The sequence below is a fragment of the Hemiscyllium ocellatum genome, chromosome 12 (assembly GCF_020745735.1).
Source record: "Hemiscyllium ocellatum isolate sHemOce1 chromosome 12, sHemOce1.pat.X.cur, whole genome shotgun sequence".
Lineage (NCBI taxonomy): Eukaryota > Metazoa > Chordata > Chondrichthyes > Orectolobiformes > Hemiscylliidae > Hemiscyllium > Hemiscyllium ocellatum.
In genome coordinates this window covers 55218703-55244311 of record NC_083412.1, presented here as the reverse complement: position 1 = coordinate 55244311, position 25609 = coordinate 55218703, and the positions used below count along the sequence as shown (strand labels likewise).

Below are 25609 nucleotides of genomic sequence, written 5' to 3'. Positions count from 1 at the left end.
CTAGACGGCATTGGTTTAAGGCGAGAAGGGAAAGACTTAAAAAGGGACCTGAGGGACAATGTTTTCATGCAGTGTGTGGTGCATGTATGGAATGAACTGCCAGAGGAAGAAGAAGAAGAAGAATCTGGTACATTTACGAAGTTTAAAAAGGCATCTGGATGGGTATATGAATAGGAAGGATTTAGAGGGGATATGGGTCAAATGCTGGCAAGTGGGACATGATTAATTTAGGATATCTGGTCAGCATGGTAGAGTTGAACCAAAGTGCCTATTTCCATGCTGTGCAGCTCTATGGCTATTCTGAGCAGGAGAAAGCTTATTTTATACAATGTATCATACTCAAGACTTGTGAACTCATTAACTTGTGAACTATTCCTGGTTAAAGAGTTTTCATATTTTATCTGTACTTTATTCCCAAATCAATTTTCCACTCTCAAAAATACTTTAAACAAAAAGAAAATACATTGCTCATGTGACATGCACACCTTTTTACATTAACTAATAGGTCTTGCACAGGTATACATTGCCATTTAGTATTTGTAATTTCACAAGGTAGATTTATAGTCAGCAAGAATAAAGTCAACACTAGCCAGTACACAGGTAATCAAAACCTAACTTCCAGTCAGTCCACAAAACTGAAAAGCAAAGAATCGGCTACATCAATCAGTACCCTCTTATCCCTAGCTGTGACCAATACACTCCCTAAAGTTTTCAACTCATCCCTTGGTAGGTACATTCACAGCACATACCTCAAGACCTTGTTTCTTGGTGTTAGATTTTAGTGGTTTGAGACCACAGTTTCCTGATATAGGTGGTTAACCATTCATAAGGTATTTTCAGACAGTTTATGTAATTTAAGAAGCAATTTAGAAGTGATACATTAATTAATTAATTAAACAAAGAAGTGTAATGACTTGCGACAATTAGGGATTGTACAATGATACCAGAGGATGAATAACATCTGTGGTGGGAAAATATTTGGTGTCTATAATCAAGGACTTTCTGTTAAATCAGGGGGAGCCACCATGGATGCTCAACAGGTAGGTTATGCCTGACAAATCTCATTGAATTTTTTTGAAGAGGAGACGAATATCCTGGACTTGGATATTGTTAAATTGGACTGCTAGAAAACAATAGTTAACAGTTGTTGGAACTTTATCAAAGGTAGAAGCCTGCAGAATAGAGGACAAATGACTGACATGGCTTGGAAATTGGTTGTGGCAAATGACGAAGTATGAATAATGGATAGGTACTCAAATTGCAGAATATGACCAGTGGTGTCCCACAAAAATCAATGCTCAGATCTCAGTTATTTGTATAATTTAATAATCACCATTAGAAAGCTATACATCCAAATTTGCTGACTACATAGTTAGGTGGCATTGTAGACATTGCAATTGACGTGATAAAATTACAAGGGAATAACTGTGGCAGATGGTGTTCCATGTAGGCTAGCATGTCCATTTCAGACTGATAAAGGATGGATCGACGTATTTTCTGGATGATATGAAAATAAACACCGTGGATGTATAAGGAGCCTTGGGACTTCAAGTGTACAGCTCTCTGAAATGTCATGAACAGTTGCAGAAAATAATCAATAAAGCTAATGCAATGCAAGCCTTTATAGCTAGTTGACTGGAGTACAAAGTTATACTGCAGCTACCCAAATCCTGATTAAAGCCCAGTTGGAGCACTAACAACATATCTGGGCACCATACCTTAGAACGGATAGTATGGCCCTGAAGGGAATACAATCTAGGTTTATAAAAATAATATTTGGACTTCAGGGGTTAAGTTATGAGGAGCAATTGCACAAATTAGAAATTGCTGGAGAAACTCAGTAGATCTGGCAGTAGAGTTAATGTTTCAAGTCCAGTGGCCCCTTCTTCAGATTTCTAGCATCTGCAGATCTTGGTTTTATATTAATGTATAAATTAAGCTTTTCTGTTCCAGAATTGAAAAGGTTAAGTGGTGATCTGATTGAAGTCTTCAAGATATTAACATTAAATGACAAGATAGATAAAGATAAGCTATTTTCACTGGTTGGAGATTCTAGATCTAGTCAAAATATGAGGGTCAGACCTTTCAGGTGAGCTTTTAGGAAGCACTTCTACACACAAAAAGCGGTATGGTTTTGAACAGTCTTGTGTAAATGGCAGTTAATGCTTAGTTTTAAATCCGAGAAAGATAATATTTTGTTAAGCAAAAGGAAAGGATGTGGACCAAATGCAGGCCACAGATCACCCATGGCATTATTGAATGGTGGAACAGACTCAAAAAGGCTGAATGATTTTCTCCCATTTTTATTTTTTAAATGAATAGGAGGTGAGCACAGAGTGTGCCCATCTCATTAAATCATGAGGGGAGTTTTCTGTTTTCTAACTGAAACATAGCCAATGAGAATACAATTACTCAACATCCAATTAGTCACCATCCCTTTTGACCACCTCTTAATCCTATCACTGGTCAGTTTTCATAAGAGTAATCCATTTGATGTTACCCAAACTATTTTGGGGCACCAGATCAGAGTGGCCTGGTAGCCTTTCTAGCACTTGCCTTTTGACCTTGTTCATGGAATTGCTTTTGCCAGGGAAGGGAACTGCTGCAGCACCATTACAAATACTATAAAAATTCATTTCTAAAGGATCCCCAATTTCAAAGGTTTGCAGAACAACATTCAAATACAAAGTGTAACTCCTGCCACCAATGAGAAAAGGCATCAAGAACTGTGTCATATTATATGCATAAATGACCCTTTTAGCTTTTCGTTCAGTGGCAGAGCATCAGCATGTGTGCAGCTACAAATGGTCAAATCTTATTTTTGACTTTTGGTGACAAATTCAAATTTGTAATGGAACACAAATGTATAAAATGGCAAAAATAATTCAAAGTAACAGTCTTCCAAAGTGAGTTGGAAAGACTGCAGAAGCAATTCCCAGCTAACAGAGTTAGCAATTAATGGGGCTCTTGAGCTCAGAATCATTGTATTGAACCCCATACTGAACTATATATTTTTAAAACTAATATTCTTTATTAATTATTGATCATATATTCAAACATATATAGGAATAGGTAGGCTATTCAGCCCCTTGAGCCACCTCCATCATTTAATATGATCATGACTGATTTGACATTACTCACATCCACCTTCCTCTGTTTTCCCTGTAATCCCACTGATCAACAATTTATCCCAGCATTATATACCCACAAGGTTTCTGCCCATCAACTTGCAGAAAATGAAGTCAATCTTTATGGAAACACTTGCCAAACGTCCTATGAAAAGCAGTGCTTTGATGTCAATTTTTATAATGATGACAAAGGAATAAAACATTTCGGGCATTCAATTCTAACACTATTCTGTTTTTATTTACTCCATAATACTAGGTTTCAGTTCACATCTCAATACAGGCAACATTTTTAGTTGCAAGTGGTAAATTTTCAGTGAACCAATGCAGCTAATATTCAGGAAGTAATGTCAGAAAACATGAAATGTCTCAAATTCCTGGTAGCGACGTATTGTTTTAAAAAAAAGCTGCAGCAAAATATTTCAGATAATTTTTAAAATTAGGGTTGACAGTTCAGAACAGCATTCCCAAGAGGTCAAACTTTCAAAAAAGTAGTGGAGAGACAACAATGTTCCCTAGTCTGCTTTGACAATGGACAGTTTACATTATAAAACATGAGAATTTACATTAAGCTGGAAGTTTCTCCGAACCAACTGACCAAATTATGAGCAGCTTGTTTATGTCAATACACTGTACTTCAGATTATTTATATGCATCTTGGGAGCAGCATTGGAAATAGCTATTATCAATTGTTTCTAATGTGCAACTACAAAACAGAACTAGGGTTTAACTGTGAACTGTTTTCATTCTACAGTTGCCAAGAATTGTGTTATGGTGCAATCAGAGGAGGTGAAATAGAGACAGCGGGGGGCAACAACATTTTTGATTAAGGAAATTATTACTACCAGTATTTCTGAGGGATCGGTGAAACTATAAAATGGTAGAAATTAGAAATAAGAAAAGCATCACCACCTTGATGGGAGTCTACTATTACAATGTTTAAAAGTTATTTGGATCAATCCTTGAAAAAACTCCCTAATGTCCTTTTTAAATCTCTCTCCTCTCACCTTTAAAATATGTCCCCTAGTCTTTAAATCACTCACCCTAGGGAAAAGACAACAACTATCAACTCTACCTATACCCCTTATTTTCTATAAATTTTGATAAGGTAATCTCTCAACCTCCTACACTCCAGCCTTTCTTTAGAGCTCAAACCTTCCATACTGGCAACATCCTGATAAATCTCTTCTGAACTCTCTTCAGCTTAATACAGTCAGTTCTGTTACGATGACATTTCTGCAGCACAAACAGGCTTTAACGTGATTGAAGAATTTAGACCATTGTTTGTAAAACATGAACTTTCCTACCTATTAGATTAGATTATTTACAGTGTGGAAACAGGCCCTTCAGCCCAACAAGTCCACACCGACCCGCCGAAGCGCAACCCACCCATACCCCTACACTTACCCCCTACCTAACACTACTGGCAATTTAGCATGGCCAATTCACCTGATCCGCACATCTTTGGACTGTGGGAGGAAACCGGAGCACCCAGAGGAAACCCACGCAGACACGGGGAGAATGTGCAAACTCCACACAGTCAGTTGCCCGAGGCAGGAATTGAACCCGGGTCTCTGGCGCTGTGAGGCAGCAGTGCTAATCACTGTGCCACCATGCTGCCCAAATATAGGCCATAATGAGATTCCGCCTCCATTAGTCTAAACGGCACAGCTAATGCGCAATTTACTTATAGCAAGAGATCGCATAAGAACAGATGACTGCGTTTATCAGGACAAAATGCAAAATCCTTCCTATAACTAGACAACCAGTACGGGACACAATATTCCAGAAGATGCCTTACCAATGGCCTCCAGCTATATAACACACAGCATGGTTCGTGTGTGGAATGAACTGCTAAAGAATGCGGTGAATGCAGGTACAGTTACAACATTTAAAAGACATTTCTCAAAAATATGCAGAGATAGACAACCAGCATAATATCAAATTATGTGTGGTGTTTCTTGCCATGGAATGTTCAATGAAGGACAAGCTCTTCACAGGAGCCTTTACTTGTACAGCACAGCCGCAAAGTCTGTTTAAAAAAAAACTGCTGACAAAGTAGAAAGAAAAGGCTGCCTGAGGTCCAAGCACTCTAATTCACTTCCAAACCATATAAAATATTTTGATTAAACACCCTTCATTGTCCAAAATGTATGCCAAGCAGTCCTCACTGCAGCATTTTTAACATTCATAAAATATCTTCAAAATCTGCAAATCCTACTGAAAGCTGACTTTCTCTGCTACAAAGTATGACTGAAAAGGGACAATTACTTTCAATTACAGCATAACAAAAATTAGAAAATGTTAAAAGCTATTCGTAATGTGCATTCATAATCTGATCCACAAATAAACATACAAAATGTGTCACTCCACTTTCAGAAGTATCATTTTTCCCTTGAGCCAAAAGCACAAAATAAATTCAAAAATTAATTTCTAAAGATCACTTGACCACACATTTCTGTAGTTCAGATTTGTGTATGAATACCCATGCATCAGCCTAGAAATAAGGTTCTGTTAACGTTGCGCTAATCAGAATGGTACATAATTTTTATCTGAACTTACCATACGGGAGGAAGAAAAAACAGACTGTTACCAGAGAAAGCTATTACTATGTATTCAGTTAGAGAGTGATATTCCTACTTTAAGGCTGCTCTTTGTTCAAATAACCAGGACATGGAAAGGTATTTGTACTCACATTGCTGAAAGTCAGCCAAGTTTCATTTTTTTGGGGGGAAGGGGAGGAGGAGGAGAGCGGGAGAGAGAGGGCACTTAAACATCCACAACAAATTTAATATTTTCTTGGAACGCAAAAATTGTATGTTATTTCTTTTACTTAGTTAACATATCACAATTTAACAACTTTGTAACTGAGAAATAGGTCTACTCAACAATTCCAACATAATGCAAAACTAAATTGCATTATCCTTGTGACAATGGTACCCCTTTCTGATTTTTATAGGATTTGTTAATTTGTTCAACTGTCACGTTGTTAGACTGAAAGAACTTATAGGAGTTAACCATTTGGCCCTTTCATTCTGCTCGGTGAATAATGGAAAATATGGCCCTTTCTCAATCCTACTTTCCATCTGCCTGCCATCATCCTAGATTTTTGATAAATACAGGAGTCTAACTCTGCCATGAATAAACGCAGTGGCCCTACATCAGTTCTTTTCTGGAATACAGAGAATAACAGTATCAGAAATAAATTAATTCTCATCCTCTTCTTAAAAAGGTGACTGCTTCTTCAAAGATTTTTATTAGACTTCTTAGATTGCAATTTTTTGTAGTATCAGAACTATAATACCATGCAAAGTATGCTAAATAAGGTTTTAGGGACACACTTTTAAGTTCCCTTCCTCTTGCAATTTACCTTCCTAGTCACTTGCTGAACTAGTATATTAACTTCTGAGATTCCAATACTCCCAGATCCATTTGTATCACCAGATTCCATTCTTCCCATTTAAGTACTTTGCTGCTTTTTTGATTCTTTCTGCCAAAGCAGATGGACTCAATTTCTCATGCTGTAGAAATTTGGCTGCTAGTTCATTGAACTGAAATAATGTCCTATACAGTGTCTCTACCACCTTTTGAAAAATTACTTTCCTACCAATCTTGATGTCTTCATCAAACATAGCTACCATAGATTCAATCCCTTAATCAAATTCGTTGACAAGGATTGAACATTTGAGGGCTCAGCACTGAACCCAATTACACTCAACTGGTTATATTTCGCTAATTGAAAGAATGCCACATCCCACCCCATCATTCTACTAATTTCCAATGAAAATAAGCCTGGTCTGCCCAACCTTTCTATAAACAACCCTCTTTCCAGATATGAAATCTAGTTACAATGCATTTACATTCTTTCTTCAGTTTTAGAAAGGGAGTCATTGTATAGCAAATGAAAGTTCAGCTACCTAAATCTAATTATTACAATAGACCCGTTCTAGTATTAGCCATTAAAAATAACTCTCGAGCTACCTCCCTTTCCAATATACAATTTCCTGAGATGCAGAGTATGTTCAAGGTTCCAGGAATGGCTTTATAAAACCTGGGACTCTGTTTATTGACAAACTGATCAGTTCATTTATCATTTGAGCAGTAACTTAACAGTGAGGCCCAATCTGAATTTTATCTCAAAAATTCATATATATCTTTTACATACAAAATTCACATAACGGAGACATGGATTTCACAGAGGCAGGAATGGTTGCTGGATGTTCCAGGGTTTAGATCTTTTAAAAAGGAACAGAGAGGAAGGAGGGTTGAGAGAGGTGGGGGGAGTAGCATTGTTAATTAGAGAATCCATCACAGCTGCAGAAAAGGCGATTGTTGAGGAGGGTTTGTCTACTGAGTCATTTTAGGTAGAAGTCTGAAACAGGAAAGGAGCAGTCACTTTATTGGGCGCTTTCTACAGACACCCCTAACAGCAGTGGAGATATGGAAAAACAGATTGGACAACAGATCTTGGAAAAATGCAGATGCAACAGTTGTTATCACGGTGACTTCAAATTCCCCAACATTGACTGGAACCTCCTTAGTGTCGATGGTCGGGATGGAGCTGATTTTGTCAAGTGTGTCCAGGAAGGATTCTTGACTCAGTATGTAGATAGGCAGACTATGCAGAGGCCATGTTGGATTTGGTGCTAGGCAACAAGCCAAGCATCGGATCTCTCGGTGGGATTGCATTTCGTTGACAGTGACCATAACTGCCTCACCTTTACCATAGCCGTGAAGAGGGACAGGAGTAGACAGTATGGGTAGGTATTTAATTAGGGGAGTGGAAATTTTACTGCTATTAGTTAGGCGCTGTGGAGTATAAATTGGGAACAATTGTTCCATGGGAACAGCACAACAGAAATGTGGAGGCTGTTTAAACAGCACTTGAGTGTTGGATAACTTTGTCCCACAGACAGGCAAAGAATGGTAAGGTGAAGGAGCCTTGGATGACAAGAGAAAGGAACTTCTGGTCAAAAGGAAGGTGGTAGCTCACTTAAGGTTGAGGAAGCAAGGATCTGGTGGAGCTTTACAGGATTCCAGGGTAGCTAGGAAAGAACTTAAAAATAGCCATAGGCGGGCTGGGGGGCATGAAAAAGCCTTGGTGGGAAGGATTAGGAAAAACCCAAAGACTTTCCACACTTATGTGAGGTATAAGAGAATGATTAAACGGAGGGTAGGGCCAATCAAAGAGAGTGAAGGGAACTTGTCCCTGGAGTCTTAAGGTAGGGAAGGCCCAAAATGGTTTATTTGCTTCAGTATTCACTAGAAAGGAGGGACCTTGTTGAGAGTGAAAACAATATGGACCAGGTTAATAAGCTTGAACAAATTAATATTAAAGTAGTGTATGTTCTGGAAGTTCTTGGAAGCATCAAGATACACAAGTCCCCAGGGCCAGACCAGATATATCAAAGATTCCTACGTATAACAGATGATTGGAGGGAAGCAAATGTTGTTCCTCTGTTCAAGAAAGGGAATAGATAAATCCACAGGAATTAAAGTCAGTCAACTTAGATCTGTGGTAAGCAAGGTACTGGAAAGGATTCCGAGAGATAGGATTTATGACTATTTGAAAAAACAGTTTGTTCGATTAAAGGTAGACAGCATGGCTTTGTGAGGGGCACGTCAAGCCTTTGAGGAAGTTGACGAGACAAGTTGACAAAGGTCGACCAGTGGATGTGGTGTATATAGATTTTATAAAGCATCTGATAAGGTTCCCCACAGTAGGCTCATTCAGAAAGTTAGAAGTTATGGGATACTGGGAAATTTGGCTGTCTGGATACAGAATTGGCTGGCTGAAAGACGACAGCGAGTGGTAGTGGATGTAAAAGTATTCTGCCTGGAGGTCAGTGACTACTGGTGTCACACAGGGATCGGTTCTTGGGCCACTGCTCTTTTTAGTTTTTATAAATGACTTGGATGAAGATGTGGAAGGGTAGATTACTAGATGTGCCGATGACACAAAGGTCAACGTCGAGTTGTAGGTAGTGTTGAGGGTTATTGCAGCTACAACACGACAGTGACAGGATGCAGAGCTGGGCTGAGAAGTGGCAGATGGAGTTCAACCTGGATAAGTGCAAAGTGATTCATTTTGGAATGTTCAAATTTGATTGCTGAATACAGGGTTAAAGGCAGGATTCTTGCCAGTGTGGTGGAACAGCAGGATTTTGGAATTCACATACATAGATCCCTCAAAGTTGATAGGGTTGTTAAGGTGGTGTTTTGACATTCATTAATGGGGGATTGAGTTTAAGAGCTGCAAGGTTATACTGTAGCTCTATAAAGCGTTGATTAAACCACACTTAGGATATTGTTTCCAGTTCTGGTCGCCTCATTATAGCAAGAGTGCAAATGCTTTAGAGGGTACAGAGGAGATTTATCAGAATGCTGCCTGGATTGGTGGGCTTGTCTTATCACGAGAGGTTTAACAAGCTTGGACTTTTCACACTGGAGCGGAGGAGGAAGACAGGTGACTTGATAGAGGTGTACAAGGTAACGAGGGGGATAGATAAAGTAGATAGCCAGAGACTTTTCCCCCCAAGGCAGAAATGGCAGTCATGAGGAGTCATAATTTTAAGGTGAATGGAGGAAGGTATACAGAAGATGCCAGAGGTAACATCTTTACGCAGAGAGCGATGGGTGCATAGAATGCACTGCCAGCGGTAATAGAAGAGTCAGAGACATTAGCGACATTTAAGCAACTACTGGACAAGCACATGGACAGCAATAAATTGAAGGGTGTGTAGATTCGATTGATCTCAGATTAAGATAAATGCTTGGCACAACATCATGAGCCAAAGGGCCTAGACTGTGCTATGTTCTATCTTCATCAAAAATCTTTGCAAACAAGAACACACGAAAAATTCAAGCCTTGAGGTCAGCCCATTGTTGGAGACAATTCTATGTTACAAGGACAAAAAAAATCACAAGAGTTCATTCCATCCCCACATCTGAAATAGGTGAGTCATTATTAGTAGCCACAAGGTTGGGAAATTTTTCCCTATCTTGTTGAAGGACTTGGAGTCTATTTGGTACCTTCACTATCCTATCCAATTTAATACTAAGGATTAAGGCTGGATGAGCCCTGTAAAATTATCTTTAAAAAATCTTTAACTGCTTCACCTATGACAATGTGGCAGCTTAATTTGATAGTTCAATGACTATAATTATTTAACAAGATACTCGGAACTGCAGAGAACTAGAGGTAATTGTAATAATGCTGCTCCCTTAACAAAGGTTATGTTGTTCTTGGTTTATTTTTCCCAAGAGAGGTTAAATAAGGCAGAGGTTCTGATTTGTCTGGGTTTTGGTTTATAGAACATAGATATTAACAGTGCAGTACAGACCCTTCGGCCCTCGATGTTGCACCGACCTGTCATACCAATCTGAAGCCCATCTAACCTACACTGTTCCATGTAGTGAAAAGAGGTTCCATGCTTCAGCAAATGATCCCTGGCTGATTCCCTCTCTAAAATCTGATTGAAGATTTGTAGCTCGGGTATCCGTTGTTGTGGTTCTGCTCGCCGAGCTGGAAGTTTTTGCTGCAAACGTTTCGTTCCCTGGCTAGGGAACATCATCAGTGCTGTTGGAGCCTCATGTGAAGTGCTGCTTTGATGTTTCTTCCGGTATTTATATTGGTTTGTTCTTGCCGCTTCCGGGTGTCAGTTTCAGCTGCAGTGATTTGTATGTGGGGTCCAGGTCGATGTGTCTGTTGATGGAGTTTGGGGATGAATGCCATGCTTCTAGGAATTCTCTGGCTGTTCTCTGTCTGACTTGTCCTATGATAGTGGTGTTTTCCCAGTCAAATTCATGTTGCTGGTTGTCTGAGTGTATGGCTACTAGAGATAGCTGGTCGTGTCGTTTTGTGGCTAGCTGATGTTCATGGATGCGGATTGTTAGCTGTCTTCCTGTATGTCCTATATAGTGTTTTGTGCAGTCCTTGCATGGTATTTTGTAAACTACGTTAGTTTGGCTCATGCTGGGTATTGGGTCCTTTGTTCTAGTGAGTTGTTGTCTGAGCGTGGATGTTGGCTTGTGTGCTGTTATGAGTCCTGAGGGTCGCAGTAGTCTGGCTGTCAGTTCTGAGACGCTCCTGACGTATGGTAGAGTGGCTAGTCCTTTTGGTTGTGGCATGTCCTCGTTCCTCGGTCTATCTCTTAGGCATCTGGTGATAAAGTTGCGCGGGTATCCGTTTTTGGCGAATATCTTGTATAGATGTTCCTCTTCCTCTTTTCGCAGTTCTGGTGTACTGCAGTGTGTTGTGGCCCTTTTGAATAGTGTCCTGATGCAGCTTCGTTTGTGTGTGTTGGGGTGGTTACTTTCATAGTTTAAGACTTGGTCTGTGTGTGTTGGTTTCCTGTGTACCCTTGTGGTGAATTCTCCGTTGGGTGTTCTCTCTACTAACACGTCTAGGAATGGGAGTTGGCTATCCTTTTCCTCTTCTCGTGTGAATCGGATTCCTGCGAGTGTGGCGTTGATGATTCGGTGTGTTTTTTCTATATCTGTGTTTTTGATGATTACAAAGGTGTCATCAACATATCTGATCCAGAGTTTGGGTTGGATTTGTGGTATGGCTGTATGTTTTAACCTTTGCATAACTTTTCAACACAGGAATTCTTGGACGTCATCAGGAATACACACATAGACAAAGAAGAAACCATGGTATCATTCGACGTGACGGCACTGTTCACTTCAATTGACAAAACCCTAGCCAGAGAAACAATAGCCAACCTACTAGACATACATAACAGAACACAGGAGGCCGAACCTATCAACAAGGACGGCATACTTAAACTACTGGACCTGTGCCTCACCACACACTTTACATTCAACAATCAGATATACGAACAAATCAACGGAACACCCATGGGATCACCAATCTCGAGACTCATAGCAGAGGCAGTTATGCAAAGGTTAGAACATACAGCCATACCACAAATCCAACCCAAACTCTGGATCAGATATGTTGATGACACCTTTGTAATCATCAAAAACACAGATATAGAAAAAACACACCGAATCATCAACGCCACACTCACAGGAATACGATTCACACGAGAAGAGGAAAAGGATAGCCAACTCCCATTCCTAGACGTGTTAGTAGAGAGAACACCCAACGGAGAATTCACCACAAGGGTACACAGGAAACCAACACACACAGACCAAGTCTTAAACTATGAAAGTAACCACCCCAACACACACAAACGAAGCTGCATCAGGACACTATTCAAAAGGGCCACAACACACTGCAGTACACCAGAACTGCGAAAAGAGGAAGAGGAACACCTATACAAGGTATTCGCCAAAAACGGATACCCGCGCAACTTTATCACCAGATGCCTAAGAGATAGACCGAGGAACGAGGACATGCCACAACCAAAAGGACTAGCCACTCTACCATACGTCAGGAGCGTCTCAGAACTGACAGCCAGACTACTGCGACCCTCAGGACTCATAACAGCACACAAGCCAACATCCTCGCTCAGACAACAACTCACTAGAACAAAGGACCCAATACCCAGCATGAGCCAAACTAACGTAGTTTACAAAATACCATGCAAGGACTGCACAAAACACTATATAGGACAAACAGGAAGACAGCTAACAATCCGTATCCATGAACATCAGCTAGCCACAAAACGACACGACCAGCTATCTCTAGTAGCCATACACTCAGACAACCAGCAACATGAATTTGACTGGGAAAACACCACTATCATAGGACAAGTCAGACAGAGAACAGCCAGAGAATTCCTAGAAGCATGGCATTCATCCCCAAACTCCATCAACAGACACATTGACCTGGACACCATATACAAACCACTACAGCTGAAACTGACACCCGGAAACGGCAAGAACATCCATCAACAGACACATTGACCTGGACACCATATACAAATCACTGCAGCTGAAACTGACACCCGGAAGCGGCAAGAACAAACCAATATAAATACCGGAAGAAACATCAAAGCAGCGCTTCACATGAGGCTCCAACAGCACTGATGATGTTCCCTAGCCAGGGAACGAAACGTTTGCAGCAAAAACTTCCAGCTCGGCGAGCAGAACCACAACAATGATTCCCTCTCTCTTGCTCGCGTGCTCTCTCTCTCTCTCTCACACATATCTCTCCTGTAAAAACCGGTGTTTGAACTTGCCTTTTTTTTGGCGAAGGTGTGTGTTTATGGGGATGTTGCAGGAAATTGGAACAGCTCCTTCGTAAAGTTGCAGGGGATATTGTGTCGGACAGGTTTTCATATCATTGTCATTCTAAATTATCTTTTCTTTTGTTTGTTTCCTTCAGTGGTGTGTAAATAAATCGTTTTACTTGAAGCCAAATGGCTTGACCAGCTGCATCACTCCTGGGATATCCACTTTATGTCTGCCTGAAACAAGCAGAGTTATGGTCTGGGCTACTTCATAAAATGTCTTGAGGGGGTCTGGCCTGATCCATAACATTGTTGTTTTTAATCCTCTGCAGATGCAGAGATTGTTAAGAATAAGTGCTATTGAGGTTACCAGGGTAACGTTATTACTGCACTATCTTAAGTCATCCTGCAAGTACACTAAATCAATCATGCTAGGGTGGATATGAAAATCAGTGGTTGGTGCATTAAATAACACAATTTTGCAAAATGTTGACCTTCTGAAAAGTGTTATTGCATTGCAACCATCCAGACAAACAGTGAATATTTCATAATACTCTTGACTTCGGCCTTGTAGATGGCAAAGTACTTTTGAGGGTTCAGGAGATATACCGCTAATTACAAAGTACCTAGTTTCTGCTAGGCTTGTGTGGTCATGGCTGGTCCTTTTAAGTTTCTAGTCAATAATAATAAATTGCTTCCTCACCCCAAGGTATTTAATATAGAGCACTCAGGCATAATAAAAGCTAAGAATTTTGCGAAGGCCATGCAATAAGAATGTTAACAGCAGCCAAATTTGATGTTAAAAATAATATTCAAAGTCACAATTTGGTAAATTACTCATGAATTTCAGCTCGAGAATAGAGATGAAAGCTTGAATGATTTTCGTCTCACACAAACACACTACCATATTTCTTAACACAGATTTTTTTTAAAAAGCAGGATTTTGTATCACAAAGTGCCTGAATTTGCTAACTACAAGGACATATGTCACAATCTTCACATTCAATATACTGTTCTCTCCAAAAATCAGATTTTCTTTCAATGAGCATTGCTCTTTAAACATGTACGGTGGACTAAGTTATCATCGCATGGTTACACGGTTACTGCTTGTAACTTATCAAAAGGGCACAAAAGAGGAAGTAAAAGGTACAAACAGTATTATGCCTACTTGCAAAAATTCAAGAGAACTTTAATAAATAGTGAAAAAAAACCCTGTTCAATAGTAATGGTTTCAATGTTGATATTTCATTTCACCTCCACAAGAAAACGTAAGTTATAACCTTTACTAGAATAAAGCCACCACTTTGATCCCACACAGAATTGCAATAGTATACAATATTTTACTTTGCATTAGCTTTTTTGAACTGTACACAGGAATTCAACATTAAAATTAAATGTTGGTCAATAATCAAAAACAAAGCAGAAATCTGCAGTCCTTGCTGAATATGAAATGACCTCAATATGCTGTCAAAAAAAGTACACAGCTTTTCTCTGCAGAGCTGAGTATGGTGGCCATCACCAAGGAGAAGGTGCTAGAACAACTGAATGGCTAGAAGATGTATATATCACTTGGACCAAATGGACTATACTCCAGAGTTCTAAAGGAGAAAGCTGAAGAGACAATGGACATGTTAGTCGTGATCTTTCTGGAATCACTAAAATCAGGGAGGGCTGCAGAGGACTGGAAAATTGCTAACGTGGCATCCCTGTTTAAAAAAAAGGAGTACGGCAAAAGACAGAAAATTACTAACTCAGGAAGATAAGGAGCCATGCTGTTATAAGCAAGGTGCTAGCACGGATAGAAGCGTGGCTGTCTGGCAGAAAGCAGGGATAAAAGTCCTTTTCCATCCTTTTCAGGAAACAGTCCTTTTCAGGATGGCAACCAGTGACAAGTGATGTTCTGAAAGGTTCTGCTGGGACAACTTTTCACTTTATATGTAAATGATCTAGATGGAGGAGGAGAAAGTGAGGACTGCAGATACTGGAGATCAGAGTCGAGAGTGTGGTGCTGGAAAAGCACAGCAGGTCAGGCAGCATCCGAGGAGGAGAATCGACGTTTCGGGCAAGAACCGTTAATTAGGGATGAATGCATCATTCATGATCTAGATGAAGGAATGGAGAGCATTCTGGCTAGGTTTCCATACGATACTAAAGTAGGTAGAGGGACAAGGTAGTATTGAGAAGATGGGGAGGCTGCAGAAGGATTTGGACAGGTGAGGAGAGTGGGCAAATAAGTGGCAGATGGAGTACAATGCGGGAAAGTGTGAGGTCATACACTTTGTTAAGAAAAATAGAAGTTTGGGCTATTTTCTAAATGGGGAGAAAATTCCGAAGTCTGAAGTGCAAAGAGCCATGAAATTTCTAGTCCAGGATTCTCTCAAGCTTAAAAATGAAGGAATCTAAGTCTACACTCGATGGGAGTTTAGAAGGATGAGGGGGAAATCTAATTGAAACTTACACAGAATACTGAATGGCCTAGGCAGAGTAGCTATTGGAAAGATGCTTCCATTGATGGGAGAAACTAGGGCCCGAGGGCACAGCCTTAGAGTAAATGGAAGACCTTTTAGAACGGAGATAAGGAGTAACATCTTCAGCTAGAGAGTGGTGAATCCATGGAATTCACTGCTACAGAAGGCTGTGGAGGCCAGGTTGTTAAGTATATTTAAGATGGAGGTAGGTTCTTCATTGTCAAAGGGTTCAAGGATTACAGGGATAAAGCAGCAGAATGGAGCTGATAAATTTATCAGCCATAATTAATGATGGAGCAGAATCGATGGGCTAAATAGCCTAATTTCTGTTCCTGTATCTTATAGTCTTAAATTGTTCCTAAACCATAAGCAATATTATGTAACTATCTATATAATCATGAAGACAGCTGGTGCTGGAGAGGAGAAAATTTATTGACAACATATTTTCTACAAACTCTGAAGCGATGATAAATTGACAAAACGGTTGGGGGGGGGGGGGGCACGGAGGCTGAAGATTTAGTCAATAACATTCAGCATCTGAATTTTCTGATATGCAAACAAAAATGCTTTAATTGCCAATACATTCTGTAATCATTCTGTATTCTTTACTCACTTTAAGACTTGATTCATAGTCCGTGTTCACCTTAAACATCAACCCAAGACGCAAGTGAATCTCATTGGCCCGAGAGAAGCTGGGATCAATATAAAGCACTTCTTGAAATGCTTTAATTGCCCTGAAAATAGAACATAAGTAACTTAGTATTCTTAGTTTTAAATGTATTTGAAGGAGACACTTTTATCATAGCCCTGACTCAAAATGAATAATAAACAGAAGTACTGACTTGTTTTGCCCTCCATCATAACTTCCGCTATGACAATAATTAAAGCTAATTAAAGCATATATAATTTCTAAAATGTCAGAAAAATACTTTGAACATTAAAAATGAAACATCAAATGCCATTTTAGATGACAACTGTTAATATATAACCCCTAATATGTATTTAGATATACAGTGCACCATCATTTAAAAGGACACTCTCAAACAAACATTTGTTGATATGTGAATATTAAATGTAGCCATTTTTTTACTCCTGCTCCCAGCCACAGTAAAACAAAAAGCAATTACAGAACAACCTCAATTATCCAAACATCAATTATCCAAATTTCGGATCAGGAAGACCATTCCTGATGAAGGGCTTCTACCCGAAACATCTATTCTCCTGCTCCTCCATGTTGCCTGACCTGCTGTGCTTTTCCAGCACCATATTCTCAACAGGGATGAAATATGCAACATTCTGGTCAGCTTTAACACCACGGCAGATAAGCATAGCTCCGGTTTCAGCAGATTTTGACATGATGTAACTATATAAACTGCATGAAGTAGTGATCAGTATAATTTAAACAACTGAACGTCCACAGTATTGGTTAGCCACTTTTGCCCAGTGTAGGAGACAGTATAAGTCATTGGGGCTGTTCACATTCATTAGGCTTTCTTTACCTGCTTTACTAAAGGTTGCAGAATTTGGAGTAGAGATCTTGTTTCTCACCTATATGCTAACATTCCACTTTACTATCCAAATTGAAGTGCTCCCAAACTTAATTTTGGATACTGACATGCAACTTGTTCACCACTAGCTCCAGCCAATATTTCTTCCCTCCAAAAGCTTTATTTTTTATAAAAATCGGAATCCAACTATAGCTTCTGTGATTGTGAACGAGACTCCTGAATGGTATGTTGTCTCCCAGGTGCCAGAGTCAGGGATACCAGAGTCTACATTAGTTTCTCTTTGCGGGGCGGCGGGGGGGGGGGGGAGGAGGAGAAGACAGCCAGAAGTTGTGGTGCACATCCGTGCCAATGACATAGCTAGGAAAAGGGATGAGGCTGTGAATATAGAGATTTAGGTTGGAAGCTAAAAACAAAAAGGCAGGACATACAGAGTAGCAATCTCAGGATTGGTGTCACGGGATAGCAAAGCGAGGAATGGAGGGCAAGTACAGCTGAACACGTGGTTGCAGAGCTGGTGTGGGAAGGAGGGCTTCAGATATGTGGACCATTGAGATACCTTCTCTGGAAGGCGGGACCTGTACAAGGAGGACAGGTTGCACCTGAACTGGAGGGATAGCAATATCCTGAGAGGGAGGTTTTCTAGAGCTCTTCAGGAGGGCTTAAGCTAGTTTGGCATGGAGGTGGGAACCAGAGCTACCGATCAGAGGATGGGTAACTGGTGAGCAAATAGATATGTTTGCAGAGTCCACTAGGAAGGATAAACTGTTGATAAGGCCAAGTTGTAGTCAGTGTGATAGGTTGAAGTGTGTATATTTTAACGCAAGAAGTGTCAAGAATAAGAGTGATGAACTTAGAGCATGGATCGGTACTTGGAGCTAAGATGTTGTGCACGCTACGGAATCTTGGATATTCCAGGGGCAGGAATGGTTGTTGGATGTTACACGGTTTAGATGTTTCAAAAGGAATAGGGAGGGAGGTAAATTATGTGGGGAAGTGGCATTGCTAATCAGGGATAGTATCACGGCTGCAGAAAGGGAGGTAGTCAAGGAGGGTGTCTTCAGAGTCAGAATTGGTTGACGTCAAACAGGAAAGGAGCAGTCACTTTATTGGGAATTTTCTAAAAACCCTCCAATAGCAACACAGAGACATGGAGCAGCAGATTGGGGAGCAGATTTTGGAAAGCTACAGAAGTAACAGGGCAGTTATCATGGGTGACTTCAACTTCCTCAATATTGATTGAAACTCCTTTGTGCAAATAGTGTGGATGGAGCAGATTTTGTCAGGCGTCCAGGAAAGCTTCCTGACTCAATATATAGGTAGGTTGATTGGAGGAGGCTATATTGGAATTGGTGCTTGGAAATGAACAAGGTCAAGTGTCAGATCTCTCAGTGAGAGAGCATTTCAGTGATAATGATCACAACTCCCTGACCTTCACTATACTCATGGAGAGGAATAGGAGCAGACGGTATGGGAAAATATTTAATTGGCAGAAGGAGAATTACAAAATTAGACAGGAACTGTGAAACATAAATTGGGAACAAGTATTCTCTGGGAAATGCATGACAGAATTGTGGAGGTTGTTTAGGGAGAACTTGCTGCGAGTTTTGGATAGATTTGTCCCACTGAGGCAAGGAACAGATGGCAGAGTGAAGGAACATTGGATGACAAGAGATGCAAAATATTTAGTCAAAAGGAAGAAGGAAGCTTACTTAAGGCAGCCAGGTAGATACTGAAGAATGGACTTAGGAAAGCTAGAAGGGGACATGAAAAAGCCTTGGTGGGTAGGATTAAGGAAAACTCCAGGGTGTTCTACACTTACGTGAAGAAGAGGCGGCTGACCAAACTGAGGGTAGGGCCGATCTGGGATGGTGAAAGGAACTTGTGCCTTGAGTCAGAGAAGATAGGAAAAGATCCTTAATGAATAATTTGCTTCAGTATTCATTAGTGAAAAAAAAATTGTTTGTGAGGAGTGTGAAATAGGCTGATATACTTGAGCAGGTTGATGTTAGGAAGGAAGATGTGCTGGAAAATTTGAAAAACATGAAGATTGATAAAGTCCTCTGGGCCAGACAGGATATACCCAAGGTTATCACAGGAAGTGAGGGTAGAGACTGCTGCATCTTTGGTGATGATCTTGGAGTCTTTGCTGTCCACTGGATTAGTACCTGGGAATTACAGACCAGTCAGTCTTACGTCAGTAGTGGGCAAGTACTGGAGAGGATTCTGAGAGACAGGATTTATGATTATTCAGAAAGGCATAGCTTGATTAGAGACAGTCAGCATGGCTTTGGGAGAGGTTGATCATGCCTCACAAGCCTTATTGAATTCTTTGAGGATGTGACAAAACACACATTGATGAAGGCAGAACAGCGGATGTCGTGTATATGGATTTTAACAGGATGTTTGATAAGGTTCTCCATGATAGCCTCGTTCAGAAAGTAAGGAGGCACAGGGAAATCTAGCTGTCTGGATACAGAATATGCTGACCGACAGAAGATAGTGGGTGGTAGTAGATGGAAAATATTCAGCATGGAGCTCAGTGACCAGTCATGTTCCGCAGGGATCAGTTCTGGGACCTCTGCTCTTTCTGATTTTATCAATAACTTGAATGAGGAAGTGGAAGAGTGGGTCAGTAGGTTTGCCAATGACACAAGCATTTGTGGAGTTGTGGATAGTGTGAGGGGCTGCTGTAGACTGAACTGGGACACTGACAGGATGCTGAGCTGGGCTCAGAAGTGGCAAATGGAGCTCAACCTTGAAAAGTGTTGAGAGATTCATTTTGGTAGGTTGACTTTGAATGCAGATTAGAAGGCAAGATTCTTGGCAATGTGGAGAAATAGAGGAATCTTGGGGATCACATCTCTAGATCCCTGAAAGTTGCCACCCAAGTTGATAAGGTTGTTATGAAGCCATATGGGGTGTTGGCTTTCATAAGCAGGGGGATTGAGATAAAGAGCTACAAGATTATGCTGCAGCTTTATAAAGCCCTGGTTAGACCACTTGGAATATAGCTTTCAGTTCTGGTCACCTCATGATAGGAAGGATGTGGAAATTTGAGAGAGGGTGCAGAGGAGATTTACCAGGATGGTGTCTCGACTGGAGGGCATGTCTTATGAAGAAAGATTGAGGGAGGTAGGGATATTCTCATTGGGGCAGAGGAGGATGAGAGGTGTCTTGATAGAGATGTACATGACGATGCGAGGCATAAACAGAGTGGATAGCCAGAGACTTCTTCCCAGGGCAGAAATGACTATCACGAGGGGGCATTATTTTAAGGTGATTGGAGCAGGTTTGGGGGGGATGGCAGAGATTAGTTCTTTACTCACTCAGAGTGGTGGGTGCGTGGAATACACTACCAGCAGTGGTAGTAGAGTCAGTTACATTAGGGACATTTGAGCAACTATTGGATAGGTACATGGATGATAGTAAAAGGAAGGGTATGTAGATTACTTTGACATTAAAAGTAGGATAAAAGATCGGCACAACATCGAGGGCCGAAGTGCCTGTGCTGCATTGTTCTATGTTAAGAGGTTACACCTGAGTGTAACATGCAAATGTCACAGTATACACCATCACATGAAGCGATGCCTCAAATGATCTTGCTCTGTCATGCAGTCTATGCTAAGCTGCAACCACAGTAAGATTTTCTTAGAAATCAGATTTTCTCGACCCTTCTGCAGCTGTGATCAATAACCTCAAATGTGACTACAGAGTGCCTCCCATTTATAACCATCCAACTTACAAGTACTCATACTTCTGAATACCATCCCAAAACAGGGCTGTAATTACAAAGATGCAACATACAAACGTTTTCTGTATGAAGACCGGTTACTTTATATTGTCCTGCACTATATTCAGACTTTTGTCCAAATCAACTGACAAACTCAAGAACGTAACCTGGGGAAGGCCTGCATGCTGTGTGAAGAGTCTGAGCTCAATACACTGCATTAGGTACATAGACAACATTTGACACAATGTGGCATCGAAAATTCAAGTCATTGGGGTTTGAGTGGGAAGTTCTCCATTCATCAGGATTAAAGCTAACACAAAGGAGGATGTTATTGTTGGAGATGAATGACCTCAGTCCCAGGAAATTGCTGTCAAAGTTCAACCTTCCAGATACTGAAGCATTCATGACCAGCAGTAAGACCTGGAGAACATTCAGGATTGGTTTGATAAGTCAATCTCCTGCAAGGTAAAACCTACCCATCACTGCTGAATCCCAAACACAAGTTCCTGGGGTTCACCACCTAATCAGCACTTAAATAGTACAGCTAAATAAATATTATGATAATAAAACACAGGTCAAGTGTGAGCAAGCTGTGGTCAGCAACTTGCCTCCTTCAAAGCTTTTGCACAAAGTAGACGTTAAATAAAATACTCCCCACCAGATCCAGAAGAGAGTGCAGTTCCAATGATAGTCGGAGTTCAAAACAATCCTTGATAAAGCAGCTTATTTAAGCTGCTCACCATTTTGAACATATGCTTTCTCCAAAGAATCTTATACAAAAGATGCTGAAATTACTAGCTAAGATGTTTCAACAGCACCTTTCAAACCCACAACTTATTTATAGAAAGACAAAGGGCAGCATGCATTTGGGAACACCAGCACTTGCAAGTTCTCCTCCAAGGCACACAACATCCTGAACTGAGAATGGAGTTGAAGAACAGGTCGACCATGATCAATTGGCCAAATATGCATCACTTGCTCCTGCACCCGAAGATTGCAATTTTGTTCCAAACAAGATAATTTATTGCAATGTCTTTTGCTGCTAAGTAATCACATTATTGAATCTTGTATGATAACACTGAGCAGAACAAAACTTGAGATTTAAAACAATTAGCCCACTTTTGCACAGACTCAACTACTTTCAAAAGCACAACTTTATTCTGATTTGGAAGGGGATTAACAGTGGGAAAAATTCAAAGATCCAAAATCATAAAACATGCACATTATCCAAATAAAATGCTAGAAATACACACTCAGCAAGTCTGGCAGCATCTAGGAAAATTGGAATAGTAAATGTTACAATTTATGACCTTTCATCAGAATTCATGCAATTACTAATGAAAGATCACAAAGTGAAACTTTAAACTCTCTCTCCCCACAGATGTTTCCAGATTGTTCTGAAGGGTCACTTAACTTGAAACATCAACGGCTTTTTCCACCCACACATAGCAGATCTGCTGAGATTTTCCAACAATTTCTGCTCTTGTTTGGTTTCCAGCATCCATGGTTCTTTGGGTTTTTCTTGTTTCCAGATTTGCAAGTTATTTTGAGCATTTCATATTATTATAGCCTATATTTTTTGTTTGATCAAAATATATCAATTGTGCTGATGGCCTGAAGCTTGCACATTTTTTTTGTAATATGAAACTGCCTTAAAAGGTTACAACATAACTGTTATTTTATATTGTTGTTTAGTGCAAATTCTCACATATACAAAACAAAACATGTGATTTAGTGACACCATGTGGTCAAAACTTCACAGTAGAGAAACAAAAAAATTTCCAACAAAATCACTGGAGACTTTAAATAAAAGAAACAATAGCACTAAATCGGTAACTATTAATTTATCCAATCCAAATTTCATAAAGTATAGTAAAAGAATTTTAGGACTTCAAAAAGTTATACTAATTCCCTGTTCCATAATGTAGTTTTCTCAAACATGAGATGCTTACCAATGCAGGTTTCTTTCAGCTATGATCACAGTCAACACTGTTGTAAAATAAGGCTGCATACTTATAAACAGCTGGAAAAACAACAATCCACTTACTTCTACCTACTTGCAAATATACAATAATTCTTCTAAAACAGAGTGTTTTCAAAACCCCAGTTGAAAAGCAAACTGAAAAATGACAATGCCTGGAGACCTTCATTTAGCAACAGTTTTCAATGAATCGGTTCAAATATTATAGCATATGACATCAGAATCAGGAATAACAACCATTCCATGTTTTAAGGGGTTGATACATATTGTCAACATTGTCCGGGTTCCACACAAAGTCATGCTTGTGTATTTGGACACCACAGCCTCTCATGCAACGAGAAAAGCAAGGTATGAATGTTTGCACTTGTCTCTGCAATTCTCAAGCGCATCATTTCTAGTATTAAAACAGCCTAGGACCAACTGAATTGGTGCCAGGTGATGATATGGCTAAGCCTGGACAGTGAATAGTTCCTTCAAACTTTGTTCAAACTTATTGTTCCTTCCTGCCTGTTTCCTCAGTTTCCTTTCTCTGGGGACAAACTAGGAATTGCAGTGGGGAAAGGAGGGGACTAATTAGTACACCACATTTCCAAAGTGCTGAGGTAGCACTACAGAGAGTATAAATTAAGTAAAACATGTATCCATTTGAAGACACTTGCAGTATTCAACAAATGCTTTAAGATTTACAAGTCTTGAAGAACATTCAAAACGAATGTGTTGCTTAATTGTAGGCAATGTTCAATTTGATGGAGCCACTGTACATTTAGTGTAATGAATAAAATTTAAAAGTTGTGTCAGTTCACTCACGTTTAAGATCTTTTGCATTACTCTTTCCTTTAAACATCTATCCCACCGCAGGAAATTAAAATAAATTTGATCTTTAAAAGAGAAATAGCTTCATGATTAGGACTACAACTGCTGCTTGAAATCCTAAACTGCAAATAAGCATATCGCATAATCTACTCCAAATGTTTCTCAATCAACAAATGGTTACCTGAGCAGTGTACAACAGTACACCATAGACATTACAAGGAAAAAGATTGACAGTTAATCAAAGTAACAATTCCCAGCAAGGATTCGTCAGGAATAGCACAGCAAGTCAGACAGCATCCGAGGAGCAGGAGAATTGACGTTGTGGGCATATGCCCTTCATCAGGAATGAGGCTTATGGGCCAAGGGACAGAGATAAATGGGAGGGGGTGGGGTTGGAGGTAGCTGAGAATGCGATAGATAGAAGGTGAGGGAGGTGATAGGCCGGAGAGGAGGGTGGAGCAGATAGATGGGAAAGGTGATGGACAGGTAGGCATCGCCGTAGCCACAGATATAGGACTGCTCTGTTGCCTCACTAGTGCCAGGGTCAGGGATTTCACAGAGCATCTACTGGACATCCTGAAGGGGGTGGGTGATAAGTCAGAGGTAGCGGTACACATTGGTACCAACAACATAGGTAAAACAAAGGACGAGGTATTGTATCAAGTAGTCAGGGAGCTAGGCAGTAGATTAAAGAAGCAGGACCTCAAAATGTTGTAATCCAAGATTACTCCCAGTAGTACGTACTAATCATGGCAATATCTTGGCTTAGTGCTGCTTCACAATGACCCAGGTTGGATTCCACCCTTGGGTGACTGTCTGCATGGGTTTCCTCCGGGAGCTCCAGTTCCTTCCCACAGTTCAAACATGTGCAAGGTAGGTGGATTTGACTGTGCTAAATTGCCCAGCATCCATGGATATACAGGCTAGGTGGGAAATGTAGGGTTACAGGGAGAGGGTAGGGAAGGGGATCTGGGCAGAATGCTCAATGGATTCGAAGGGCTGAACAATCAGCTTCCAGAGTTTAGGGATTCTATGATTCTAATAGATTAGGTGAATACATGGCTCAGGGATTGGTGTAGGAAGAGGGGGTTTTAGATTCTGAGGTCACTGAGGCTGTTCCATCTTTCCCAGAAACTTCTTTAATTGGGATGGTCTGCACCTAATTTAGAATAAGGTTAATATCCTTGAAGGAGGGCTTGCTAATGCTATATGAAAGAATTTTAAACCAGTTTAGCATGGGTAGTTCCATAGTAACATGGCATAACTTAAAAAGGAACCAAGGCAGGGCAAGTTCAACCATGTGGTGTCTCAAAGGAGTAAGGTGACACCGGATGACCAACGTTAAATTTCAGGAGAACTAGAGGTAAGACAGATGAGTTAAGGGTGTACATTGAGATATGGAACTCTCATATTGTTGCCATCACAGATGTGGTTAAGGGAAGGACATGACTGGCAACTTAACATTCAAAGGTATAGGATCTTCAAATTGAACAGATGAGGGTGCAAAAGTGGAGGTGGTGCTGCATTATTAGAAAATTAATTACTGTAAAAGGAGGGATGACATCTTGAAAGGGTTCAGATAAAATGTCAAGAGTAGGCATTGGGAATAAACAGGGAGCAGTTACATTGTTAGAAATGTACTATAGCTCATGCCCAAAAAGACAGTAGGCAAATGGTGAGAGATATGTAGTCAATTCACTGGAGTTTAAAACTAATAATAAAAAATTGAATTATACTTGAGGATTTCAACTACCCCAAAATTAATTGGGATAATTGTAGTAAAAAGGGTTTAGAGGGAGCAGATTTCTTGAAAATGCATACAAAAGAGCTTTTTATGTCAAC

General features: G+C 40.2%; 1 protein-coding gene across 4 annotated transcripts in view; it reads right to left on the bottom strand.

Moving 5' to 3' along the window:
• The window catches only part of kdm6a (lysine (K)-specific demethylase 6A), a 222964-nt gene that overhangs the window by 128742 nt on the left and 68613 nt on the right, over positions 1 to 25609 (bottom strand). For all 4 annotated transcript variants that reach the window (XR_009645284.1, XM_060833561.1, XM_060833559.1 and 1 more), the window contains exon 6: positions 16349 to 16469. Coding sequence is in view for 3 of the 4 variants with exons in the window: in XM_060833561.1 (XP_060689544.1) it covers positions 16349 to 16469 (121 nt within the window). In the remaining variant the exon portion in view is untranslated. The remainder of the gene's footprint in view (positions 1 to 16348; positions 16470 to 25609) is intronic.